At 44.9% G+C, this 21321-nt stretch overlaps 1 protein-coding gene across 1 annotated transcript in view; it reads right to left on the minus strand.

The window, feature by feature from the left end:
• Nucleotides 1-21321, minus strand: part of LOC126473756 (BMP and activin membrane-bound inhibitor homolog) — a 283624-nt gene that overhangs the window by 69871 nt on the left and 192432 nt on the right. Inside the window, exon 2 of the mRNA XM_050101012.1 lies at nucleotides 11820-11973. Within this exon, the coding sequence (XP_049956969.1) occupies nucleotides 11820-11973 (154 nt within the window). The remainder of the gene's footprint in view (nucleotides 1-11819; nucleotides 11974-21321) is intronic.

The following is a 21321-nucleotide window of genomic DNA, read 5'->3' on the forward strand; positions in this document are numbered from 1 at the left end:
TGGAATAGAGATCAACATAAAGATCTTTTCCGTCCTTTTTATTGCTCATGAAAACCACACATTACATGTTGTACCACCATACAGCGAGACCTTCAGAGGTGGTGGTCCAGATTGCTGTACACACCGGTACCTCTAATACCCAGTAGCACGTCCTCTTGCATTGATGCATGCCTGTATTAGACGTGGCATACTATCCACAAGTTCATCAAGGCACTGTTTGTTCAGATTGTCCCACTCCTCAACGGCGATTCGGCGTAGATTCCTCAGAGTGGTTGGTGGGTCACGTCGTCCATAAACAGCCCTTTTCAATCTATCCCAAGCATCTTTAATAGGGATAATCTCTGGAGAACATACTGGCCACTCTAGTCGGGCAATGTCGTTATCCTGAAGGAGGTCATCCACGAAATGTGCACGATGTGTGCGTGAATTGTCGCCCATGAAGACGAATGACTGGCCAATATGCTGCTGCTATGGTTGCACTACCGGTCGGAGGATGGCATTCACGTATCGTACAGCCGTTATGGCGCCTTCCATGACCACCAGCGGCGTACGTCGGCCCCACATAATGCCACCCAAAAGCATCAGGGAACCTCCACCTTGCAGCGTGTCTAAGGCGTCCAGCCTGACCGGGTTGCCTCCAAACTCGTCTCCGACGATTATGTGGTTGAAGGCATATGCGACATTCATCGGTGAAGAGAACGTGACGCGGTTCATTCGGCATGTTGTTGGGGCCATCTGTACCACGCTGCATGGTGCCGTGGTTGCAAAGATCGACCTCGCCATGGACGTCGGGAGTGAAGTTGCGCATCATGCAGTCTACTGCGCACAGTTTGAGTCGTAACAGGACGTCCTGTGGCTGCACGAAAAGCATTATTCACAAATGGTGGCGGCTGTCAGGGTTCCTCCGAGCCATAATCCGTAGGTAGCGGTCATCCACTGCAGTAGTAGCCCTTGGGCGGCCTGAGCGAGACATGTCATCGACAGTTCCTGTCTCTCTGCATCTCCTCCATGTCCGAACAACATCGCTTTCGTTCACTCCGAGACGCCTGGACACTTCCCTTTTTGAGAGCCCTTCCTGGCACAAAGCAACGATGCGGACGCGATCCAACCGCGGTATTGGCAGTCTAGGCATGGTTGAACTACAGACAACACGCGCCGTGTACCTCCCTCCTGTAGGAATGACTGGAACTGATCGGCTGTCGGACCCCTTCGTCTAATAGGCGTGGCTGCTCACAGGTTGTTTACATCTTTGGGCGGGTTTAGTGACAGCTCTGAGAAGTCAAAGGGACTGCGTATGTGATACAACACCCATAGTCAACGTCTATCTTCAGGAGTTCTGGGAACTGGGGTGATGCAAAACTTTTCTTGATGTATGTATTTTGATAGACGCAAACTCGCTCACTGAACCCTATAGAGTACTTTCCCTTGACGTAGAATCATTAAATTTGGCAAGAAGAAGGATTCCAAAACACAAACAAAAGAAAAAAAGAAAAAAAATTGTTAATTTGTAATTATACCATATGAAAATATATGTATCTGTTCTAATTTTTTATCCAACTTCAAGTTTTAAATTATGACATTCTCGAAAGTCTTGGAATCGTGGGACGATATCTCGCCAATATCAATCTCGATAAAATGCAGAAATCATTCAGATCGTCGGTTCCCCCTACTCGCATCTGGTCTTTAAGGAGTTTCGTGCAGAAAGTGACAGATACATGGGTTCAGGAATAGTGTTACAAACACTTTTCACTTTCCTGTAAGGCGGTGTGGAGGCTACACCAACAGCTTGAAGCCAGGCTCCTAGAAAGGATAACGGTCGTTCTTATGCGGTGAAGTAAGGTGGCAACAACAGCAGCTCTGGCCGGGGGTATTCGGTGTGTCTCGTGTCTCCCCTTGATGGAAGATGAATAACGGAATTGTCCCCTATAATCCGTTCCAAATTCCCATTTTGGAGATAAAAGTAATACCCCACCCTCTCCTACTTACAATAATGAAAGAAAAAGAGAAACCAGACCAAACCCCTGCAATTAATCCAAACAAATAAATCAAATAAAAACAAATCCTCTCACGACAAATGCTACTTTTCGCAGCCACTTGTCGTGTATGCTGCACGCTCTGTACTGTTTCTCCTGGGTGGTCTTAGGTTTAAAAAAAATATTAACTAAATATTACGATAAATTTTATAACGCCCCGACAAGTTACGCCAAGGAAGAGGAGATAGAACTACAATGGACATGTTATTCCATGGACTCTTGCGCGTCTATGCACGAACTATCTTTCCTTTGTCATTGGCGTATCTTATCTGCTTGGATTCGGACCTAAGAGGACGTTCATGTGTAAAGCTCATCCTGCTGTACCAGCTAATAATGTAAGTTGTACTTAAAACCAGAAAAATATAATGGTTATTTTGTCAAAAGAATTTGTGTATGCGATCAATCAATTTGTAATCTGATACCTGGATTGTCCTACGTAGATATAGGTCTTAACAAAGAATTTTCATTGTTAGGCGCCATTTTAGAAAGCCTTTAACATTTTTCTTTTAGCTCATCTACGAGAGTTGCCGTCTGTTAGGACAATTAACTTTCTTGCAGATCCTACGTGCCCGGCGGCCGCTGATAATAATTTAACAATTTTTACTTACAAGTTTTTTTATATAACGAGATAACATCCTAGGCAGAAAAGGTCTGGTCACAGGATTCCAGTTCCATTATAGGGTTTCTTTTGTAGATGCTACTCTTGTTATCTTGTACTGGGGAATCGAGGCGTAACCACGATATTAAGTTACGTATTGCAGTAGTTTACATCGAACAGACTTGTGAGATATTCTCTGGTGCAATAAGCATACGACTTCTCACGAGCCTGGAGTAATATCTGTGATGTTGGGTAAAGAAGGAAAGGACAACTAACTATCGACGATTACGTAACTGCTCTGAGAACTGAACTAGTTTATTATTTACTGATCTGTGTCGGGCTAACTTAAAAGATATTGCACTATTAAGAACATTCTTGTGAGTCATTTTCAGAGAAGTGTTTCCAACCGCTACTGTTGAGTCATTAAGAATACGATTACATTGGCAGACTGTCGTATATTTTTTGCATATTACTGTTTTTATATTTTTACATTACAGCTCTCAGACAGCCCCCTCCTCGAGAGGTGGGAATGAAAAGTGAAGAAGGAAAAGTGTAGTCGATGACGAACTGCGTATAGTTCATACAACTTGATAAGCGTAAATAATTCTGTATCATTCTCAGACTGATCGAATCTTTTTGTGTAACTGATACACGACACGCGACAGAATCTAGAGTCACATATAAGTTCTACGCTGCAAGATCAGAGTTCTTCATCCAAGTAGTTTACAGGTCACTGTCAGCTACACACATGCCACACGCACACAGCCGCTTGCGCTGGAACCGTCAACATCCCAAGAACACGGCGCGGAGCCGTGAGTCCAGGTCCTTTTTGATTTACATTATAATGTTGCGATGTAATCGCGTTTCCAAACTCGGACTTTCTCTCGCGACGATAGCCTTGCGCCGGACGAGTTGCCAGCAGTTTCGTTTAATGAGCCACCAATCAATTTCGTTTTATTACGCGGTTAGAACCCAACATCCAAACAAGCAGTTATGTTCCAGCAGCTCAGCATTCTCCACTAATGAAAATAGTATTGCAGTTTTTTACAATAAGCCAAAGAGACTCCAGAAGGCCATGCATCTCCCCCTTGCTGTCATATCAAGCTAGGAGGCACAGTGGTTAAGACATGGGACACCTACACGCGTGAAAAATGAGAGAGAGTTCCTTTACTGAAGGCAAAGCGCTCTACATGTACTACTGTGCAAATGACTGAAGTGTGTGACGGACGGTACTTTTAATCGTACCATAAAAGTTTCTTATTCTTCTGTTCGCGGATGGAGCGTAGGAAAGATGGCCGTACGCCTCTGTGCGAGATGATATTTGCTTAATTTTATCAGGTGATCTCTACGGTGTATATACGTTCGAGGCTGAAGGATTTTAATAGCTCCTACCCTGTACAGCGATCCTTGAGGTCTTCTAAGCAGCTTCTCGGGGAAATGTATCCAATATTTTCTCTAATACCTGACTGTTAAGATGTTTCAACATTTCTGTTGCATTCACATGCCAGTGAATCAAGCCAACGACCATTCGCGGTGCCTTCATTCGGTTGGTGACACCTTTCAGACTGCCATAATGGTTTACACACACTTTAACAGTATTCAGTTTTGTGTCGTAGAAGTGTTTTGTATGCAATCTCTCTTCTAGAAGCCGCGTGGGGTATCCGCTCGGTCTAGGGCGTCTTGTCACCGTCCGCGCGGCTCCCCCCTGTCGGAGGTTTGAGTCCTCCCTCGGTCATGTGTGTGTGTGTGTGTGTGTGTGTGTGTGTGTGTGTCGTCCTTAGCGTAAGTTAGGTTTAAGCTAGATTAAATAGTGTGTAAGCTTAGGGACCGATGACCTCAGCAGTTTGGTCCCTTAAGACCTTACAACAAATTTCTTCTTCTAGACAAACAGCAGTTTTCCGCGTCCCGGCACAGGTTAATGCTACCAATAAATATGTGGTGTGCTGCGTATTGTAATCAGGACATTGACGACAATACTGTCCGCTGTCTTTTCCCCTAATTAGCCTTCATAGTGGAGTGGAGAGGGAGTATAACCTCTTTGGTTGTTTTAGGGTTGTTGTTGGGGAACAGAGAAGGATCTTTGACAGGGCTGGTGATCTGCCAAAGTAGCAAAGTGATATGAATACATTAAATAAATTTATTTACCTTGAGGCATATTTCTATGTGAGTTGTCTGACCAGCTAACATATATACTTTAGTTACACCTGGTACCAACTTTTTACTGTCGAAACTCTTTTCACAATGATTCCGGCGTACTACACGTGGGCTTCCAACTATCAAGAGACAAGAGCCCCCTGGCTCCTTGTTCTATTGGATTGCCTAGATCAGACACAAAGGCAATTATTGTCTTGTATTCTACGACATTAATGGTGACTTTGCCTAACTCAGTGGCCTCTTGGCCTAACTGTTATATCTCTGGCTCCTTGGCGTAACTCACAGAAGACAAGTACTAAATGGAATCCGCTACACTGCTAGTCGGGACGAAGACTATCTCTTTTCTACATTATTCAGTGAAACATATACTCATCTATCAGTTGTCGTTGTGTTGCCAGGAATACCAACGTCTTCTCGTGAATGAAGTACCACTGCTCCGTCAGTAGCTGCTGTCATCCAATTTGTGGCGCCTTTATTGGTACTTTGCTTACTCGATTATTACTGACTACTCAGTGGCTCTACGACTGTTCACTATGCGCAGGCTGACCGTTTACACGTTTCCTAAGTGACTTTTCCCACTCCGATCTGGTTGCACGCCATCCTCTTCATTACCTTTCTGGAACACCGCGTCTACAGATGATCACTTTTATTCCCGTCCAGTGGCCAAAATCCAGAGATGGGTTTTTCCTGTCAAGAGTTCAGCCTCGCCCATCGACTCATTTCGGGGGTTGGCCAGAGGTAACCACATGCTGAGATAACTGACTAAAATATTTCCCAGTCAAGACAAGTTATCCACTATCCTCTCTCAACGAGTTGTGATCTACTTTAGCTAAAACCGAACCAACGAGGGCTGTTCGGAAAATAAGGTGCCATAAGTCAAAAAATGGAAATGACAGTGAAAATCCGATGAAGATTTAGACAGATGTATCGGGCAGTGTCTCTGGTATGCCTGCCGATCACGTCACGTCGCTCTTTTCGGTTCTTAGCATCTACAGATGCCTAGAAAAACAGTGTCCCTGCACAGTATGGGTACCCGCTGCGAGGTTTCTCCTGATTTCATGCAACCTCACATAATATACCTGTCATACATTTACTTCTTCATAACAATTCTCAGCCACGCACTGCAGGGGCAACGAGGACGTCCCCGCAGCTTTTTCGAAGCGTTGCGTTTGATCAGCCACCATACGGCCCGGACTTGGCTCCCACTGGCTAGGAAGACAACATTTTGGCACAGACAACGAAGTGCAGACCAGCGCAGAGAAGTGGCGGAGAGCACAGGTGTTTACTTTCTATGACGAAGGTATTGAAAAGTTGATACAACGCCACGACAAATGCCTAAGTGTAAGTCGGTGACTATGCAGATAAGTAACTGGAAGGTGTAGCAAATTGTTGCAAATAAAACATTTTCGATTTAACTTTGGTTTTCATTTCGCGACCGATCGGATCTTACTTTCCGAATAGCCCTCGTGTATGATCGTCTCACTTCTTACTTCTACAGACTGGCTGACATAAGTCGTGATTCATTAATCCGATAGTCGAAGGATACAGCACTTTTTAGATTTCGTGAAGCGCACAGCTTTGCACTTCTCTACCTGAAGCAGCTCCTGCCAGCTTTTCCATCAAGCTGATATTTTCTGGAATTCTAATTTAATATTTTTTGGAATTTTTATCGCATAGAATGTCTTCACAGATAAGAGCATAATCTTCGAAAAGGCTAAGATTACAGCTAATACCGCCAGCAATATTATTGGTGTATATCGTGAACATGAATGGTCCCGTTAATTTCACTAGGAGCACATCAGGTATTACTTCAACATATTACTTGAGTGTCAGTAAGTTGTATAATTTGGTGCAGCCCACCTGTCAGTCAATTTTCGATCCATTTGCAAATCTGATTAGATAACCCACGAAGAAGCATTTCCTTCGGGAGGCGTTGATGTAGTATTGATTGAAATGCCTTTTCTAAAGTGCAGAAACAGTTTTATAGCAACAGGGAACGGTTCGGCGTGTCATGTGACTAGGATCTCGAGCCAGGTCTCGCACTGACTGTCGGCACGACAGTGCGTTTGACATCGGTCAGATTGCGGGTGGCCGAAGCAAGGGTCGTGCATCCAATGGGCATTTCCCTTGGCGCTTTGCGGACGATGTATCTTGACAAGCCCGATCTGAGAAAACTACCGTCACCAGCTTGTAACAGCTAATAGACGAGCCACAGTCTACTAAATGACCCCACAGTTAAACACTGGACACCCGGAACTAGTCTGTAGCCGTACCGTCCAGAGCCACTTTCTAGTTGTGAGGTACAGAAGTAACTGTTCCATACTTTACAAAGCTTCACCATCGTCACGGAAAGACCGTTTGCATTTGCTAACCTCACCAGTGTAAACACCAGTTTGCCACATGAACTCTAATCACTGTGTGTTCTTCCGTCTCTCATGATAACTCCATACAGGTGAAATTAACGACTTAAGATTCTCAGTCTGCACTCTGTATTAATTAGGACAGTGTTAGTGCTTCGGTTGGCAATCACAGGCTTACTACAGATGAATATTAACGTCTAATTTAAATTAGGTGGCATCTAAGGTTTAAGATCTGATGCTGCCAGTCTCGGCAGGTAGCCGCCACGGCGGCGTATTGAAGACGGAGGCACAGTTGCTTGCAGAAAAGTTGTGGCCCTCAGACACCGAGCGCCGGAGGTATATTCGTAGACTGTTCTTCTAAAATGTTCGAGCGGCTGGTCCGGGCGGAGGTTCGAGTCCTCCCCCGGGCATAGGTGTGTGTGTGTTTGTCCTTAGGATAATTTAGGTTAAGTAGTGTGTAAGCTTAGGGACTGATGACCTAAGCAGTTAAGTCCCATAAGATTTCACACACATTTCATTATTTAAAATGTTCGACGTTACGACCGCTCTGCTGGGATCTTCCTCAGGATCTAGCAGTAGAGGACACCAAAGATCCTGAGGAAGATCCCAGCAGAGGAGTCGAAACGTCGTACATTTTAGAAGAAACATGACGCGGCCTAATAACTCAGAAGATTTTAACTTCAGTGACAACGGCCACGAAAGCCTGCAGACTTACTGTACACTCTGTCCTCGGTTACTGGAATTACCAGATTAGTTTAACGAATACATGAGCTGAAAGGAAAAACGCTATGCCACAAAAATTAAACAGTTTCAACTTTGTGACTTTACTTTCCTTCTCCCACGACCCGTTAGAGTCAGAAGTCACGCCCACCTTTGACGCTAACATGCCGTAATTGATGTTTTTAGTATATTTCATACGTGTGTAATATTAAAATATGTAGTTTCAGTGATACATCACATTAAGGATCTCTCCAAAACATGTGGCAAGTATGGTTTATTATGCTACAGTGCCAGGATGTACGACTTCGGTGTATAGACGTTTTCCCAATGAGATTAAGAGCGCATAATGGTACATTTACGTTGTGACAGTAAATGATGTTTCTTTTACAAGATGCATAGATAAAATTTCTGTGTGAGTAAGTATTATTTAATTCATGAAAGGTAGATTTGTGGTTTCACAGCACTTCAGTGTATTAAAAAATTGTGAAAATTAATGCAATACTAGCAGTATATTCAGAAAATCAGATTCTAATAGCGGAAAATTCAATAGTCCTTAAGCACATGTCCAGTGGATTTGAGAAAGGAACTAACAAGTTTTCAAAAAAATGGTTCAAATGGCTCTGAGCACTATGGGACTTAACTGCTGAGGTCATCAGTCCCCTAGAACTTAGAACTACTTAAACCTAACTAACCTAAGGACATCACACACATCCATGCCCGAGGCAGGATTCGAACCTGCGACCGTAGCAGTCGCGCTGTTCCAGGCTGTAACAAGTTTTCATATTTCGTAATATTTGGGATGCGAGACTAACAATGTTAGTCATTTTTTTGTATGTATAAAAGGGAACATGTATTACAGGCCACTGATGATGCTTCCCAAATAAACAAAGCGAAACTCGTATGGCAATAAACAAACCGCCTTCAGTTAGTTGCGTAGACGGTACATAACTCCACGAATTTAAAGCAACTAACGGAAAGATGGAAAACATAAGAAATGACAAAAGTTGATTTTAACCTAAAAAACGACAGAAAGGCACGACAAAATGTAATATAGCATCATATTGTATCTACCACATACTACTTTTATTCTATGTATAAAAGGAAACATGTATTACACGCCACTGATGGTGCTTCCCAAATAAATAAAGCGAAAGGCTTATGGCAACAAACAAACTGCCTTCAATTGGTGGCATATCCCCACGAAAGTAAAAATGTTAGCTTGTAAATTAGCCTTTAGGGCATCGTGAATGGCATCCAACATATCACACAAACATTTTGAAATTGTACTTTTCAGAACGTGGTATACGTCTAAATACTGGAAAGATGTAATCTCCAGATGTCAAATAAAAAGTATATTTACTCGTTTTACTTAAGCCAGAAGTGTATCATTAATGTATCAGATACAGTACCACCACTCTTCTGGCGTCAAAACGCGAGTAAGCAGGAATTATAATTTGTAGACAGCTACTGTCCACATACCACAACCACAAAAAGATCCGGTGCAGTAATTTAAAGCGTAACATACGCCAGCCTTTTCAACGGAAATATTATTATTTTGAGTTTATACCTTACACCTAGAACTTCCGCTAAAGATTTTGCATGCTTGTAGTTTGAAATAAACCTACGATTTTAGGTCACAGATTCCGAACTACATTACTGGCCATTAAAATTACTACACCACAAAGATGACGTGGTACAGACGAGAAATTTAACCGACAGGAAGAGGATGCTGTGATATGCAAATGATTAGCTTTTCAGAGCATTCACACAACTATGGTGCCGGTGGCCACACCTACAACGTGCTGACATGAGGAAAGTTTCCAGTCGATTTCTCATACACAAACAGCAGTTGACCGGCGTTGCCTGGTGAAACGTTGTTGCGATGCCTCGTGTAAGGAGGAGATATGCGTACCATCACGTTTCCGACTTTGATAAAGGTCGGATTGTAGCCTATCGCGATTGCAGTTTATCGTATCGCGACATTGCTGCTCGGGTTAGTCGAGATCCAAAGACTGTTAGCAGAATATGGAATCGGTGAGTTCAGCAGGGTAATTCGGAACGCCGTGCTGGATCCCAACGGCCTCGTATCACTAGCAGTCGAGATGACAGGCATCTTATCCGCGTGGCTGTAACGGATCGTGCAGCCACGTCTCGATCCCAGAGTCAACAGATTGGGACGTTTGCAAGACAACAACCATATGTACAAACAGTTCGACGACGTTTGCAGCAGCATGGACTATCATCTCGGAGAACACGGCTGCGGTTATCCCTGACGCTGCATCACAGACAGGAGCACCTGCGATGGTGTACTCAACGACGAACCTGGGTGCACGAATGGCAAAACGTCATTTTTTCGGATTAATCCAGGTTCTGTTTACAGCATCACGATGGTCGCATCCGTTTTTGGCAACATCGCGGTGAACGCACATTGGAAGCGTGTACTCGTCATCGCCATACTGGCGTATCACCCGGCGTGATGGTATGGGGTACCATTGGTTAAACGTCTCAGTCACCTCTTGTTCGCATTGAGGGCACTTTGAACAGTGGATGTTACATTTCAGATGTGTTACGACCCGTGGCTCTACCCTTCATTCGCTCCCTGTGAAACCTACATTTCAGCAGGATAATGCACAACCGCATGTTGCAGGTCCTGTACGGGCCTTTCTGGATACAGTAAATGTTCGACTGCTGCCCTGGCCAGCACGTTCTCCAGATTTCTCACCAATTGAAAAGTCTGGTCAATGGTGGCCGAGCAACTGGCTCGTCACAATAACCCAGTCCCTACTCTGGATGAACTGTGGTATCGTGTTGAAGCTGCATGGGCAGCTGTACCTGTACACGCCATCCAAGCTCTGTTTGACTCAACGCCCAGGCGTATCAAGGCCGTTATTATGGCCAGAGGTGGTTGTTCTGGGTACTGATTTCTCAGGATCTATGCACCCAAACTGCGTGAAAATGTGATCACATGTCAGTTCTAGTATAATATATTTGTCCAATGAATACCCGTTTATCATCTGCATTTCAGTTTGGTGTAGCAATTTTAATGGCCAGTAGTGTATACACCGATTACCATATCTTAATCGTCAGGATGCCACAAACACCTTCTTTGACTAAACTTATCAGTTTCTCAAAATGCATGTTTCGTGTCGTGTGGGTCGATACGGCCGAAGAAAACAAACTGGTTTGAATTTCACCGACTGTCGTCCGAAATGAGTTCGGGCGATGAGCCAGGCTGCACTGTGACCGCGCACCTACTAAAGTGCTGATTCTAAAGGACAGGATGTCTTCTGAAACTACGTGACAGATTAAAACAGTGCGCCGGACCGAGACTAAAACTCAGGACCTTTGCCTTTTGCGGGCAAGTGCCCTACCATCTGAGCTATCCAAGCACGACTCACGCCCCGTCCTGCACGAGTTTCGGGCCGGCACACAGTTTTAATCTGCCAGGGAGTTTCATATCAGCGCACACTCCGCTGTAGAGTGAAAATCTCATTCTGGAAACATCCCCCAGGCTGTGGCTAAGCCGTGTCTCCGCAATATCCTTTGCTTTCAGGAGTGCTAGTGCTGCAAGGTTCGCAGGAGAGCTTCTGTAAAGTTTGGAAGGTAGGAGACGAGGTAGTGGCAGAAGTAAAGCTGTGAGGACGGGGCGTGAGTCGTGCCTGGGTAGCTCAGATGGTAGAGCACTTGCCCGCGAAAGGCAAAAGTCCCGAGTTCGAGTCTCGGTCCGGCACACAGTTTTAGTCTGCCAGAAAGTTTCATATCAGCGCACACTCCACTGCGGAGTGAAAATGTCATTCAGGATGTCTTCTGCTGACGTCGGTGGTCGACGGAATCCACCGATATCGGTGCGACAGTGACCGCGGCCGAAGAGGCGACAGGATGGCTTCAAAGCCTGAAGTGTCTTGGAGCGAGTGCTTTCAGACAGTTCGGGGCGGTGGACGAGCTGTAGCCTACCTGTGCAGCATGTCGAGGCAGCCGTGGAGGCGGGCGCCGGGCCCCGCGGGGGCGGAGCCGAGCCGCGCCTCGCTGAAGCAGGCGCCCAGCGCCGACTTGCACATGTAGCCCGTCGTGATGCACGGCGGCACGTTGCAGAAGCACCGCACCTCCCCTGCGAACACAAACACCACCGCGATAAGCGCAAGCTCGCGTTTATCTTAACACCTTACACCTTGCTGGGACGCCAGCAGAAACACCCTTGTTCCGAAGACCAGTCAACTACTCATTCCCTCTATTATGATAACCTCTTCTCACAGCTGTACTTGTTGTTGTGGTCTTCAGTCCTGAGACTGGTTTGATGCAGCTCTCCATGCTACTCTATCCTGTGCACGCTTCTTCATCTCCCAGTAACTACTGCAACCTACATCCGTCTGAATCTGTTTAGTGTATTCATCTCTTGGTCTCTCTCTACGATTTTTACCCTCCACGCTGCCCTCCAGTACTAAATTGCTGATCCCTTGATGCCTCAGAACATGTCCTACCAACCGGTCCCCTCTTCTAGTCAAGTTGTGCCACAAATTCCTCTTCTCCCCAACTCTTTTCAATACCTCCTCATTAGTTATGTGATCTACCCATCTAATCTTCAGCATTCTTCTGTAGCACCACATTTCAAAAGCTTCTGTTCTTTTCTTGTCCAAAGTATTTATCGTCCATGTTTCACTTCCATACATGGCTACACTCCATACAAATACTTTCAGGAACGACTTCCTGACACTTAAATCTATACTCGATGTTAAAAAATTTCTGGAAATTTCTCTTCTTCAGAAACGCTTTCCTTGCCATTGCCAGTCTACATTTTATATCCTCTCTACTTCGACCATCATCAGTTATTTTGCTCCCCAAATAGCAAAACTCATTTACTACTTTAAGCGTCTCATTTCCTAATCTAATTCCCTCAGCATCACCCGATTTAATTCGACTAAATTCCATTATCCTCGTTTTGCTTTTGTTGATGTTCATCTGATATCCTCCTTTCGAGACACTGTCCATTCCGTTCAGCTGCTCTTCCAGGTCGTTTGCTGACAGCTGCACATTGTTTCATAATCGTTATCGGTTTCGGAACGCTCAAGGGATCATCACCAGGCACCGACACACTGTCCAGCCGCAAAAGATATTACTTCATAATTGTTGGTCGTTCTCAAGCAGCCAGTTAATGAAAAGCCTCTCTAGTTCCTGATTTTGACCTTGCCTCGCGACAGAACAATTTTGAGATACACCCGAAAATAGCCTGAAGGCCAGAAACGGTCGTGGACTAAATAAAGCACATATCGGTAACTGGAGTGGTCTTTCATTAATTGAATGTACAGTTGCGGGATAACATAAGCACTTTCTCAACATGGAGACTTTAATTGTTATCAAGTATGGTCCCATTAAAGTGCAGCTGTGTGAGCTGGTAAATTAATAGAGAGACTAAATACACTGAAGCGCCAAAGAAATTGGTATAAGCATGCGCACTCAAATACAGAGATATGTAAACAGGCGGAATACGGCACTGCAGCCGGCAACGCCTATATAAGAAAAAAGTGTCTGGCGCAGTTGTTAGATCGTTCACTGCTGCTACAATGGCAGTTTATCAACATTTAAGTGAGTTTGAACGTGGCGTTACAGTCGACGGACGACGATGGGACACAGCATCTCCGAGGTAGCGATTAAGTGGGGATTTTTCCGTACGACCATTTCGCGAGACTACCGAGAATATCAGGAATCCAGCAAAAAAATCAAATCTCCGACATCTCTGCGGCCGGAAAAAGATCGTGCAAGAACGGGACCAACAACGACTGAAGAGAATCGTTCAGAGTGACAGAAATGCAACCCTTCCTTTAGATTTCAGAACTGGGTCATCAACATGTGTTGGCGTGCGAACCATTCAACGATACATCTTTCGGAGCCGAAGGCCCCCTCGTGTACCCTACCCTTGATGACTTCACACGTCGCCTGAGCCCTTCAACGCCGACATTGGACTGTTTATGACTGTAAACATGTTGCCTGGTCGGACGAGTCTCGTTTCAAATTGTATCGAGTGGATGGACGTGTACGGGTATGAATCCATCGACCCTGCATGTCAGCAGGAGACTGTTCAAGCTAGTCGAGGCTCTGTAATGGTGTGGGGCGTGTGCAGTTGGAGTGATATGGGGCCAGTGATACCTCTAGATACGACTCTTTTCTGTGATGATCAGAATAAGTAAAGAGAGTAATGTCTGAGTACGTTCGGTTTTGCTCAGCTGTTTCAAAATCAAATAACGTAAGAGCTTTACCAGCACAGTAATTCATAAATTTTTCTAAAGGGATGTTTCAACAGTACGAGTGCAACAGGCATCGAACTCCATCCCACAAACTCACATCCGCACTTGTGCACCTTTTTGTGCTTGCATTCAATATTCTGGCATCTTCGCTGTTTATTAACGTACCAGAGTTTCACATTTGCACGGCTTCACATTGCGCTTACTGTAATCTGTGATCTTGCAACTTAATCACTTAAATATGATACCCATACAAATGCATTCGCTAAATTTCATTACTCTGCACTAATTATGTTTTGATGATGCGATTTTTTTGCCAGTAAATTATTTTTCCGTTATCCCCATTTTCGTCCCCGCGTTCAGTTCATGTCGGGTTTGGGCCAAGTTGTTAGTATTCCGAAGCCTCCAGTTGCTTACTCTCAGATGCATTTCTTTAACCCTGTGAATTCAAAAGCCATGCGGGAGCAATTCCTGAGTGACGTGTTCTGTAACTGTGTCTCTCCGATATAAGTTTTTTCGTCCCACCTACGTTTCTTACAAAGTGTTAAGTTCGATTGAAACAGTGTGATATGAGCTGAATGATACTATTTTCCAACTGCTTGTACTAGTTATGTGAGTTGACGCCAACTGCAATTCAGTATATTTTCTCATTATGTAGTGCAGTCATCACGCAGCAGAAAATAAGGACACGGTGTCATTTCTCTTTGTTCAGAGAAAAGCCAGGACATAAATAAAACTGTGATTTCTGTCGACAATTACATTTAGATGAGGGCCCACAGTAAACTTCAGAAAACATTTAGATGTAATGAGATTTAGTAACGAAAGTAACTAGCAACGAATAGTTTGTAAAGGGTAAGTTATGTGTCTAGATAATACCGAATATACAGGGTGTTACAAAAAGGTACGGCCAAACTTTCGGGAAACATTCCTCACACACAAATAAAGAAAATATGTTATGTGGACATGTGTCCGGAAACGCTTACTTTCCATGTTAGAGCTCATTTTATTACTTCTCTTCAAATCACATTAATCATGGAATGGAAGCACACAGCAACAGAACGTACCAGCGTGACTTCAAACACTTTGTTACAGGAAATGTACAAAATGTCCTCCGTTAGCGAGGAGACATGCATCCACCCTCCGTCGCATGGAATCCCTGATGCGGTGATGCAGCCCTCGAAAATGGCGTATTGTATCACAGCCGTCCACAATACGAGCACGAAGAGTCTCTACATTTGGTACCGCGGTTGCGTAGACAAGAGCTTTCAAATGCCCCCATAAATGAAAGTCAAGAGGGTTGAGGTCAGGAGAGCGTGGAGCCCATGGAATTGGTCCGCCTCTACCAATCCATCGGTCACCGAATCTGTTGTTGAGAAGCGTTCGAACGCTTCGACTGAAATGTGCAGGAGCTCCAGCGTGCATGAAACACATGTTGTGTCGTACTTGTAAAGGCACATGTTCTAGCAGCACAGGTAGAGTATCCCGTATGAAATCATGATAATGTGCTCCATTGAGCGTAGGTGAAAGAACATGGGGCCCAATCAAGAAATCACCAACAATGCCTGCCCAAACGTTCACAGAAAATCTGTGTTGATGACATGATTGCACAATTGCGTGCGGATTCTCGTCAGCCCACACATGTTGATTTTCAAAATTTACAATTTGAACAAGCTGGAATGAAGCCTCGTCCGTAAAGAGAACATTTGCACTGAAATGAGGATTGACACATTGTTGGATGAACCATTCGCAGAAGTGTACCCGTGGAGGCCAATCAGCTGCTCATAGTGCCTGCACACGCTGTACATGGTACGGAAACAAATGGTTCTCCAGTAGCACTCTCCATACAGTGACGTGGTCAACGTTACCTTGTACAGCAGCAACTTCTCTGACGCTGACATTAGGGTTATCGTCAACTGCACGAAGAATTGCCTCGTCCATTGCAGGTGTCCTCGTCGTTCTAGGTCTTCCCCAGTCGCGAGTCATAAAAATGGTTCAAATGGCTCTGAGCACTATGCGACTTAACTTCTGAGGTCATCAGTCGCCTAGAACTTAGAACTAATTAAACCTAACTAACCCAAGGACATCACACACATCCATGCCCGAGGCAGGATTCGAACCTGCGACCGTAGCGGTCTTGCGGTTCCAGACTGCAGCGCCTTTAACCACACGGCCACTTCGGCCGGCCCTGGAAATCTGTCTCGATACAAACGTACCGCGCCACGGCTATTGCCCCGTGCTAATCCATACATCAAATGGGCATCTGCCAACACCACATTTGTAAACATTGCACTGACTGCAAAACCACGTTCGTGATGAACACTAACCTGTTGAGGCTACGTACTTATGTGCTTGATGCTAGTACTTTAGAGCAATGAGTCGCATGTCAGCACAAGCACCGAAGTCAACATTACCTTCCTTCAATTGGGCCAACTGGCGGTGAATCGAGGCAGTACAGTACATACTGACGAAACTAAAATGAGCTCTAACATGGAAATTAAGCGTTTCCGGACACATGTCCACATAACATCTTTTCTTTATTTGTGTGTGAGGAATGTTTCCTAAAAGTTTGGCCTTACCTTTTGTAACACCCTGTATATCATAAAAAATTTAGTCGTTACTTTTATAACCCTAGTCATAAAGCACGCCTCAGAAATAAATGTCTGTACAAGGGCGATAGTATTATTCTGCATAAATAGGGTATCGTGTTACGCGCTTCATAAAAAAATTAAAAAAAGGCAGGAGCGCTACTGTGCAGCCGCGGTATGTACTAGCTTTTACACGCCGACCGAATTACGGAGTAGCAAGTCCCAATTCATGACATGCGTGATAAATCACGCACTCTTTGCCAGGACGGGGTTCCAGTCTCCGAGTACCCGATGGACCGATTGAAATCGATGTAGTAATGACTAGGTCGAGTATTGATTTTCGTTGCAAAACAAAGTGGTAAGAGCCGAGGGTCCAGGAGAAGAGGCGAGCGCGCGGAAGAAGGCACGTGAAGGCCGGCCGCGCGCGCGCACACACACACACACACACACACACACACGCGGGGCCTGTAATTTGGAGGCCCGCGAGATTCCTCTCCAAACACAGCCGAGCCGTCCTAATGGCAGTGGTGGGAGGAGGTGGTGGAAGAGGGGGAGGAGGAAGCGGGAGGTAGGGAGCACAGCCAGACGTTCGGGTCTGCCGTTTCTGCTGGGCCGGCTGCGGTGTGGTGTGGTGTGGTGTGGGAACCCACAGCCTCTTTACGCCAGCGACAACGGACAAGCACTTCGCAAAGCGATCCAGTGTAGGTGGCCGATTCACAATGAACGCCAGCGGAACGGAACGGAGGGAGGCGTAACCGTCAAACGGAGGTGTGCAACGGTGCACTAACAGCGAACGGTGAAAGTGAAGTTAGGATACAGCCCTACCTTCCGTTGCACAAAAAGTTGGAGTTTAGTAGCAAAATAAATACGCTATCAGTGACAACATTTATTAATGAACAAAGTGAAATTGAAAACAGATGTTTCTGAAAATTTTTTGTTCTAAGACAATAAGAAAGGTGTTGCCCACGCGTTTCGAAAATTTCGACGTTTATTTGCTGGAGAAAATTTATATATAAAAACACATCAAACAATATTTACAAGAAATACACTACTGGCCATTAAAATTGCTACACCACGAAGATGACGTGCTACACACACGAAATTTAACCGACAGGAAGAGGATGCTGTGATACGCAAATGATTAGCTTTTCAGAGCATTCACACAAGGTTGGCGCCGGTGGCGACACCTACAACGTGCTGACATGAGGAAAGTTTCCAACCGATTTCTCATACACGAACAGCAGTTGACCGGCGTTGCCTGGTGAAACGTTGTTATGATGCCTCGTGTAAGGAGGAGAAATGCGTACCATCACGTTTCCGACTTTGATAAAGGTCGGATTGTAGCCTATCGCGATTGCGGTTTATCGTATCGCGACATTGCTGCTCGCGTTGGTCGAGATCCAATGACTGTTAGCAGAATATGGAAACGGTGGGTTCAGCAGGGTAATACGGAACGCCGTGCTGGATCCCAACGCCCTCGTATCACGAGCAGTCGAGATGATAGGCATCCGCATGGCTGTAACGGATCGTGCAGCCACGTCTCGATCCCTGAGTCAACAGATGGGGACGTTTGCAAGACAACAACCATCTGCACGAACAGTTGGACGACGTTTGCAGCAGCATGGACTATCAGCTCGGAGACCGTACCTGCGGTTACCCTTGACGCTGCATACAGACAGGAGCGCCTGCGATGGTGTACTCAACGACGAACCTGGGTGCTCGAATGGCAAAACGTCATTTTTTCGGATGAATCCAGGTTCTGTTTACAGCATCATGATTGTCGCATCCGTGTTTGGCGACATTGCGGAGAACGCACATTGAAGGCGTGTATTCGTAATCGCCATACTGGCGTATCACCCGGCATGATGGTATGGGGTGCCATTGGTTGCACATCTCGGTCACCTCTTGTTCACATTGACGGCACTTTGAACAGTGGACGTTACATTTCAGATGTGTTACGGCCCGTGGCTCTACCCTTCATTCGATCCCTGCGAAACGCTACATTTCAGCAGGATAATGCACGACCGCATGTTGCAGGTGCTGTACGGGCCTCTCTGGATACAGAAAATGTTCGACTGCTGCCGTGGCCAGCACATTCTCCAGATCTCTCACCAATGGAACACGTCTGGTCAATGGTGGCCGAGCAACTGGCTCGTCACAATACGCCAGTCATTACTCTTGATGAACTGTGGTATCGTGTTGAAGCTGCATGGGCAGCTGTACCTGTACACGCCATTCAAGCTCTGTTTGACTGAATGCCCAGGCGTACCAATGCCGTTATTACGGCCAGAGGTGGTTGTTCTGGGTACTGATTGCTCAGGATCTATGCTCCCAAATTGCGTGAAAATGTGATCACATGTCAGTTCTAGTATAATATATTTGTCCATTGAATACCCGTTTATCATCTGCATTTCTTCTTGGTGTAGCAATTTTAATGGCCAGTAGTGTACATGGAGCCTTTTTACCTCATCAGTTGTTTCTATTTTGTTCCTGTAAGTACAAAATAACGTCAAAGAAAACTATTTTCCCGAGCGACAGAGCTACCGCTTTTACTGTTAATAAAAGGTTAATTAATGAAAACTGTTGCATTAATTTATGTTCTTATCAGAAACAGTGCAGTCAATTTATTTCACTCATTTTACACGCTGCTGGGAACTAAGATTATAGGAAAATGCCGTATAAATATTATAAAACATAAACAGTCAGACACATATACGTATTAATGGAATAACAATTTTGCGAAGTCCGATTTCGCGATTTAGTCCTCGAAATGCAAAGGTATGTACCATTTGTTTTAAAATATGGACATATTGCCAGTTGGGAGTATGCGACCGTCGTGAGTTTTTATATAATAATTTATTACTTCACTATAGCTTAGCTATGTGAAAATATTCACTTTACCGGTTTCGGCAAGTAGTTGCATTTTTCCTATGTACTTAATCCAGTAAATAGCTTCCCACAGATATACAAACAGTCACGCACTTTGATCATCATGAAGTCATTTAACATATTTCAATTAATGCACATCATATCGTCCCATGATAAAAAAAAAACCTCAAGGGACAAACGAAAGTTGGCAGATTGATTCGAGCCTGGCGCCAGACATGATGGTATGTGGTACACAATACGATCACCTCTTTCACGTAGCCGGTAACTTAGACAGCAGGTATTACATTTCTGACGTTTTACGGTCAGTGGCTGTGCTTTATCTTCGACGTCCCTGTAACGTTATCTTTCAGCAAGGTAACACTGTTCTACGAGGGTCGTTCAATAAATAATGGTCCACATTTTTTTCTCATGACATTTTTATTCTTAAGGTTTGGAACTGAGTAACGATTTCAGTCAATAATTAGTTTACATGTATTGTTTTTTTACGGCCTTACTCCAGCGTCGTGGGTGTATTTCATGTTGATGAGTCGGCCGCTGTGGCCGAGCGGTTCTAGGCGCTTCAGTGCGGAACCGCGCTGCTGCTACGGTCGCAGGTTCGAATCCTGCCTCGGGCATGGATGTGTGTGATGTCCTTAGGTTTAAGTAGTTCTAAGTCTAGCGGACTGATGACCTCAGATGTTAAGTCCCATAGTGCTCAGAGCCATTTGAACCACTTGAACCTGTTGGTGAACGCTCAAAAGTGATGCACACAGGGCTCGTCACCTGCAACGATCCGTTGCAGAAAGGCCTCTCCACTGGCTTCAAAACACTCCAACAGTACAGATGAAGTGACTTATGTTTGAATCTTGTGGTCCGTCGTGAACATACGTGGAACCCATCTTGAGCACACGTTTGAATATCCGAGACTCTCAGTCACTGTACACATGATTCCAATGTTCATCAATTACTGTAGAGCAAAATTATCGAGTTGTGATGTACCGGTCTCCACAAATAATGAATGGCGTCGGCGCGATTCATCATGTCGGGAGCAGCTGCCGTGATAGGACGTCTCGGACGTGTCCGATCATGGAGCTCAGTTTTTCACTTCATGACGCTTCAACTGCGTTTACCCATCGCTCAACAGTATTTCCATCAACTCCATCATAGCCATAAACGTCAAATAAATGTTTATGGATGTTGACCACGATTTCTTTTCTCCCAACCAAGAGTTCAATTACAGCACGTTGTCTTGCGCAGATGTCATTTTAATGCTTCACTAAGGCTCTGCCATCTGTCGAAACTGTTCAAAACTTCGCACACGTGCAAAAGTAACGTCAAAATTGAGGAAGTATTCCTGTGTTTATTAAAGGCTGTAAAAAGACAGAGCGTTATTTATTGAAAGACCCTGTCCCCTGCTGCCCGTTTTCGTCGTAACAAACGTTGATACAGAGAATATTCACTTGTGCTCTAGCTAGCACATTCTCCAGATCTCGAATCCACCGAAAACGTTTGGTCATGGGATGCCGAGACACCGGTCTCCAGGCGCTGTGATTGATGAACCCTGGTACAGACTAAAATCAGCATGAAACGACGTACTCGTTTCTGTTATCCGAGATCAGTTCTAATCGATGAGTTGCCTGGTTACAGCCATTGTTGCTGTCAGGTGTTTCAGCTCTGTATACTAAATTTTGTACTGTGTAGGTCGCCAAATGACCTACAAATTTAATCATGTATTCCTCCTCCATACTTTAAACCGGGTGGTTATTA

Source organism: Schistocerca serialis, chromosome 4, assembly GCF_023864345.2.
Source record: "Schistocerca serialis cubense isolate TAMUIC-IGC-003099 chromosome 4, iqSchSeri2.2, whole genome shotgun sequence".
In the NCBI taxonomy this organism is placed as follows: Eukaryota; Metazoa; Arthropoda; class Insecta; order Orthoptera; family Acrididae; genus Schistocerca; species Schistocerca serialis.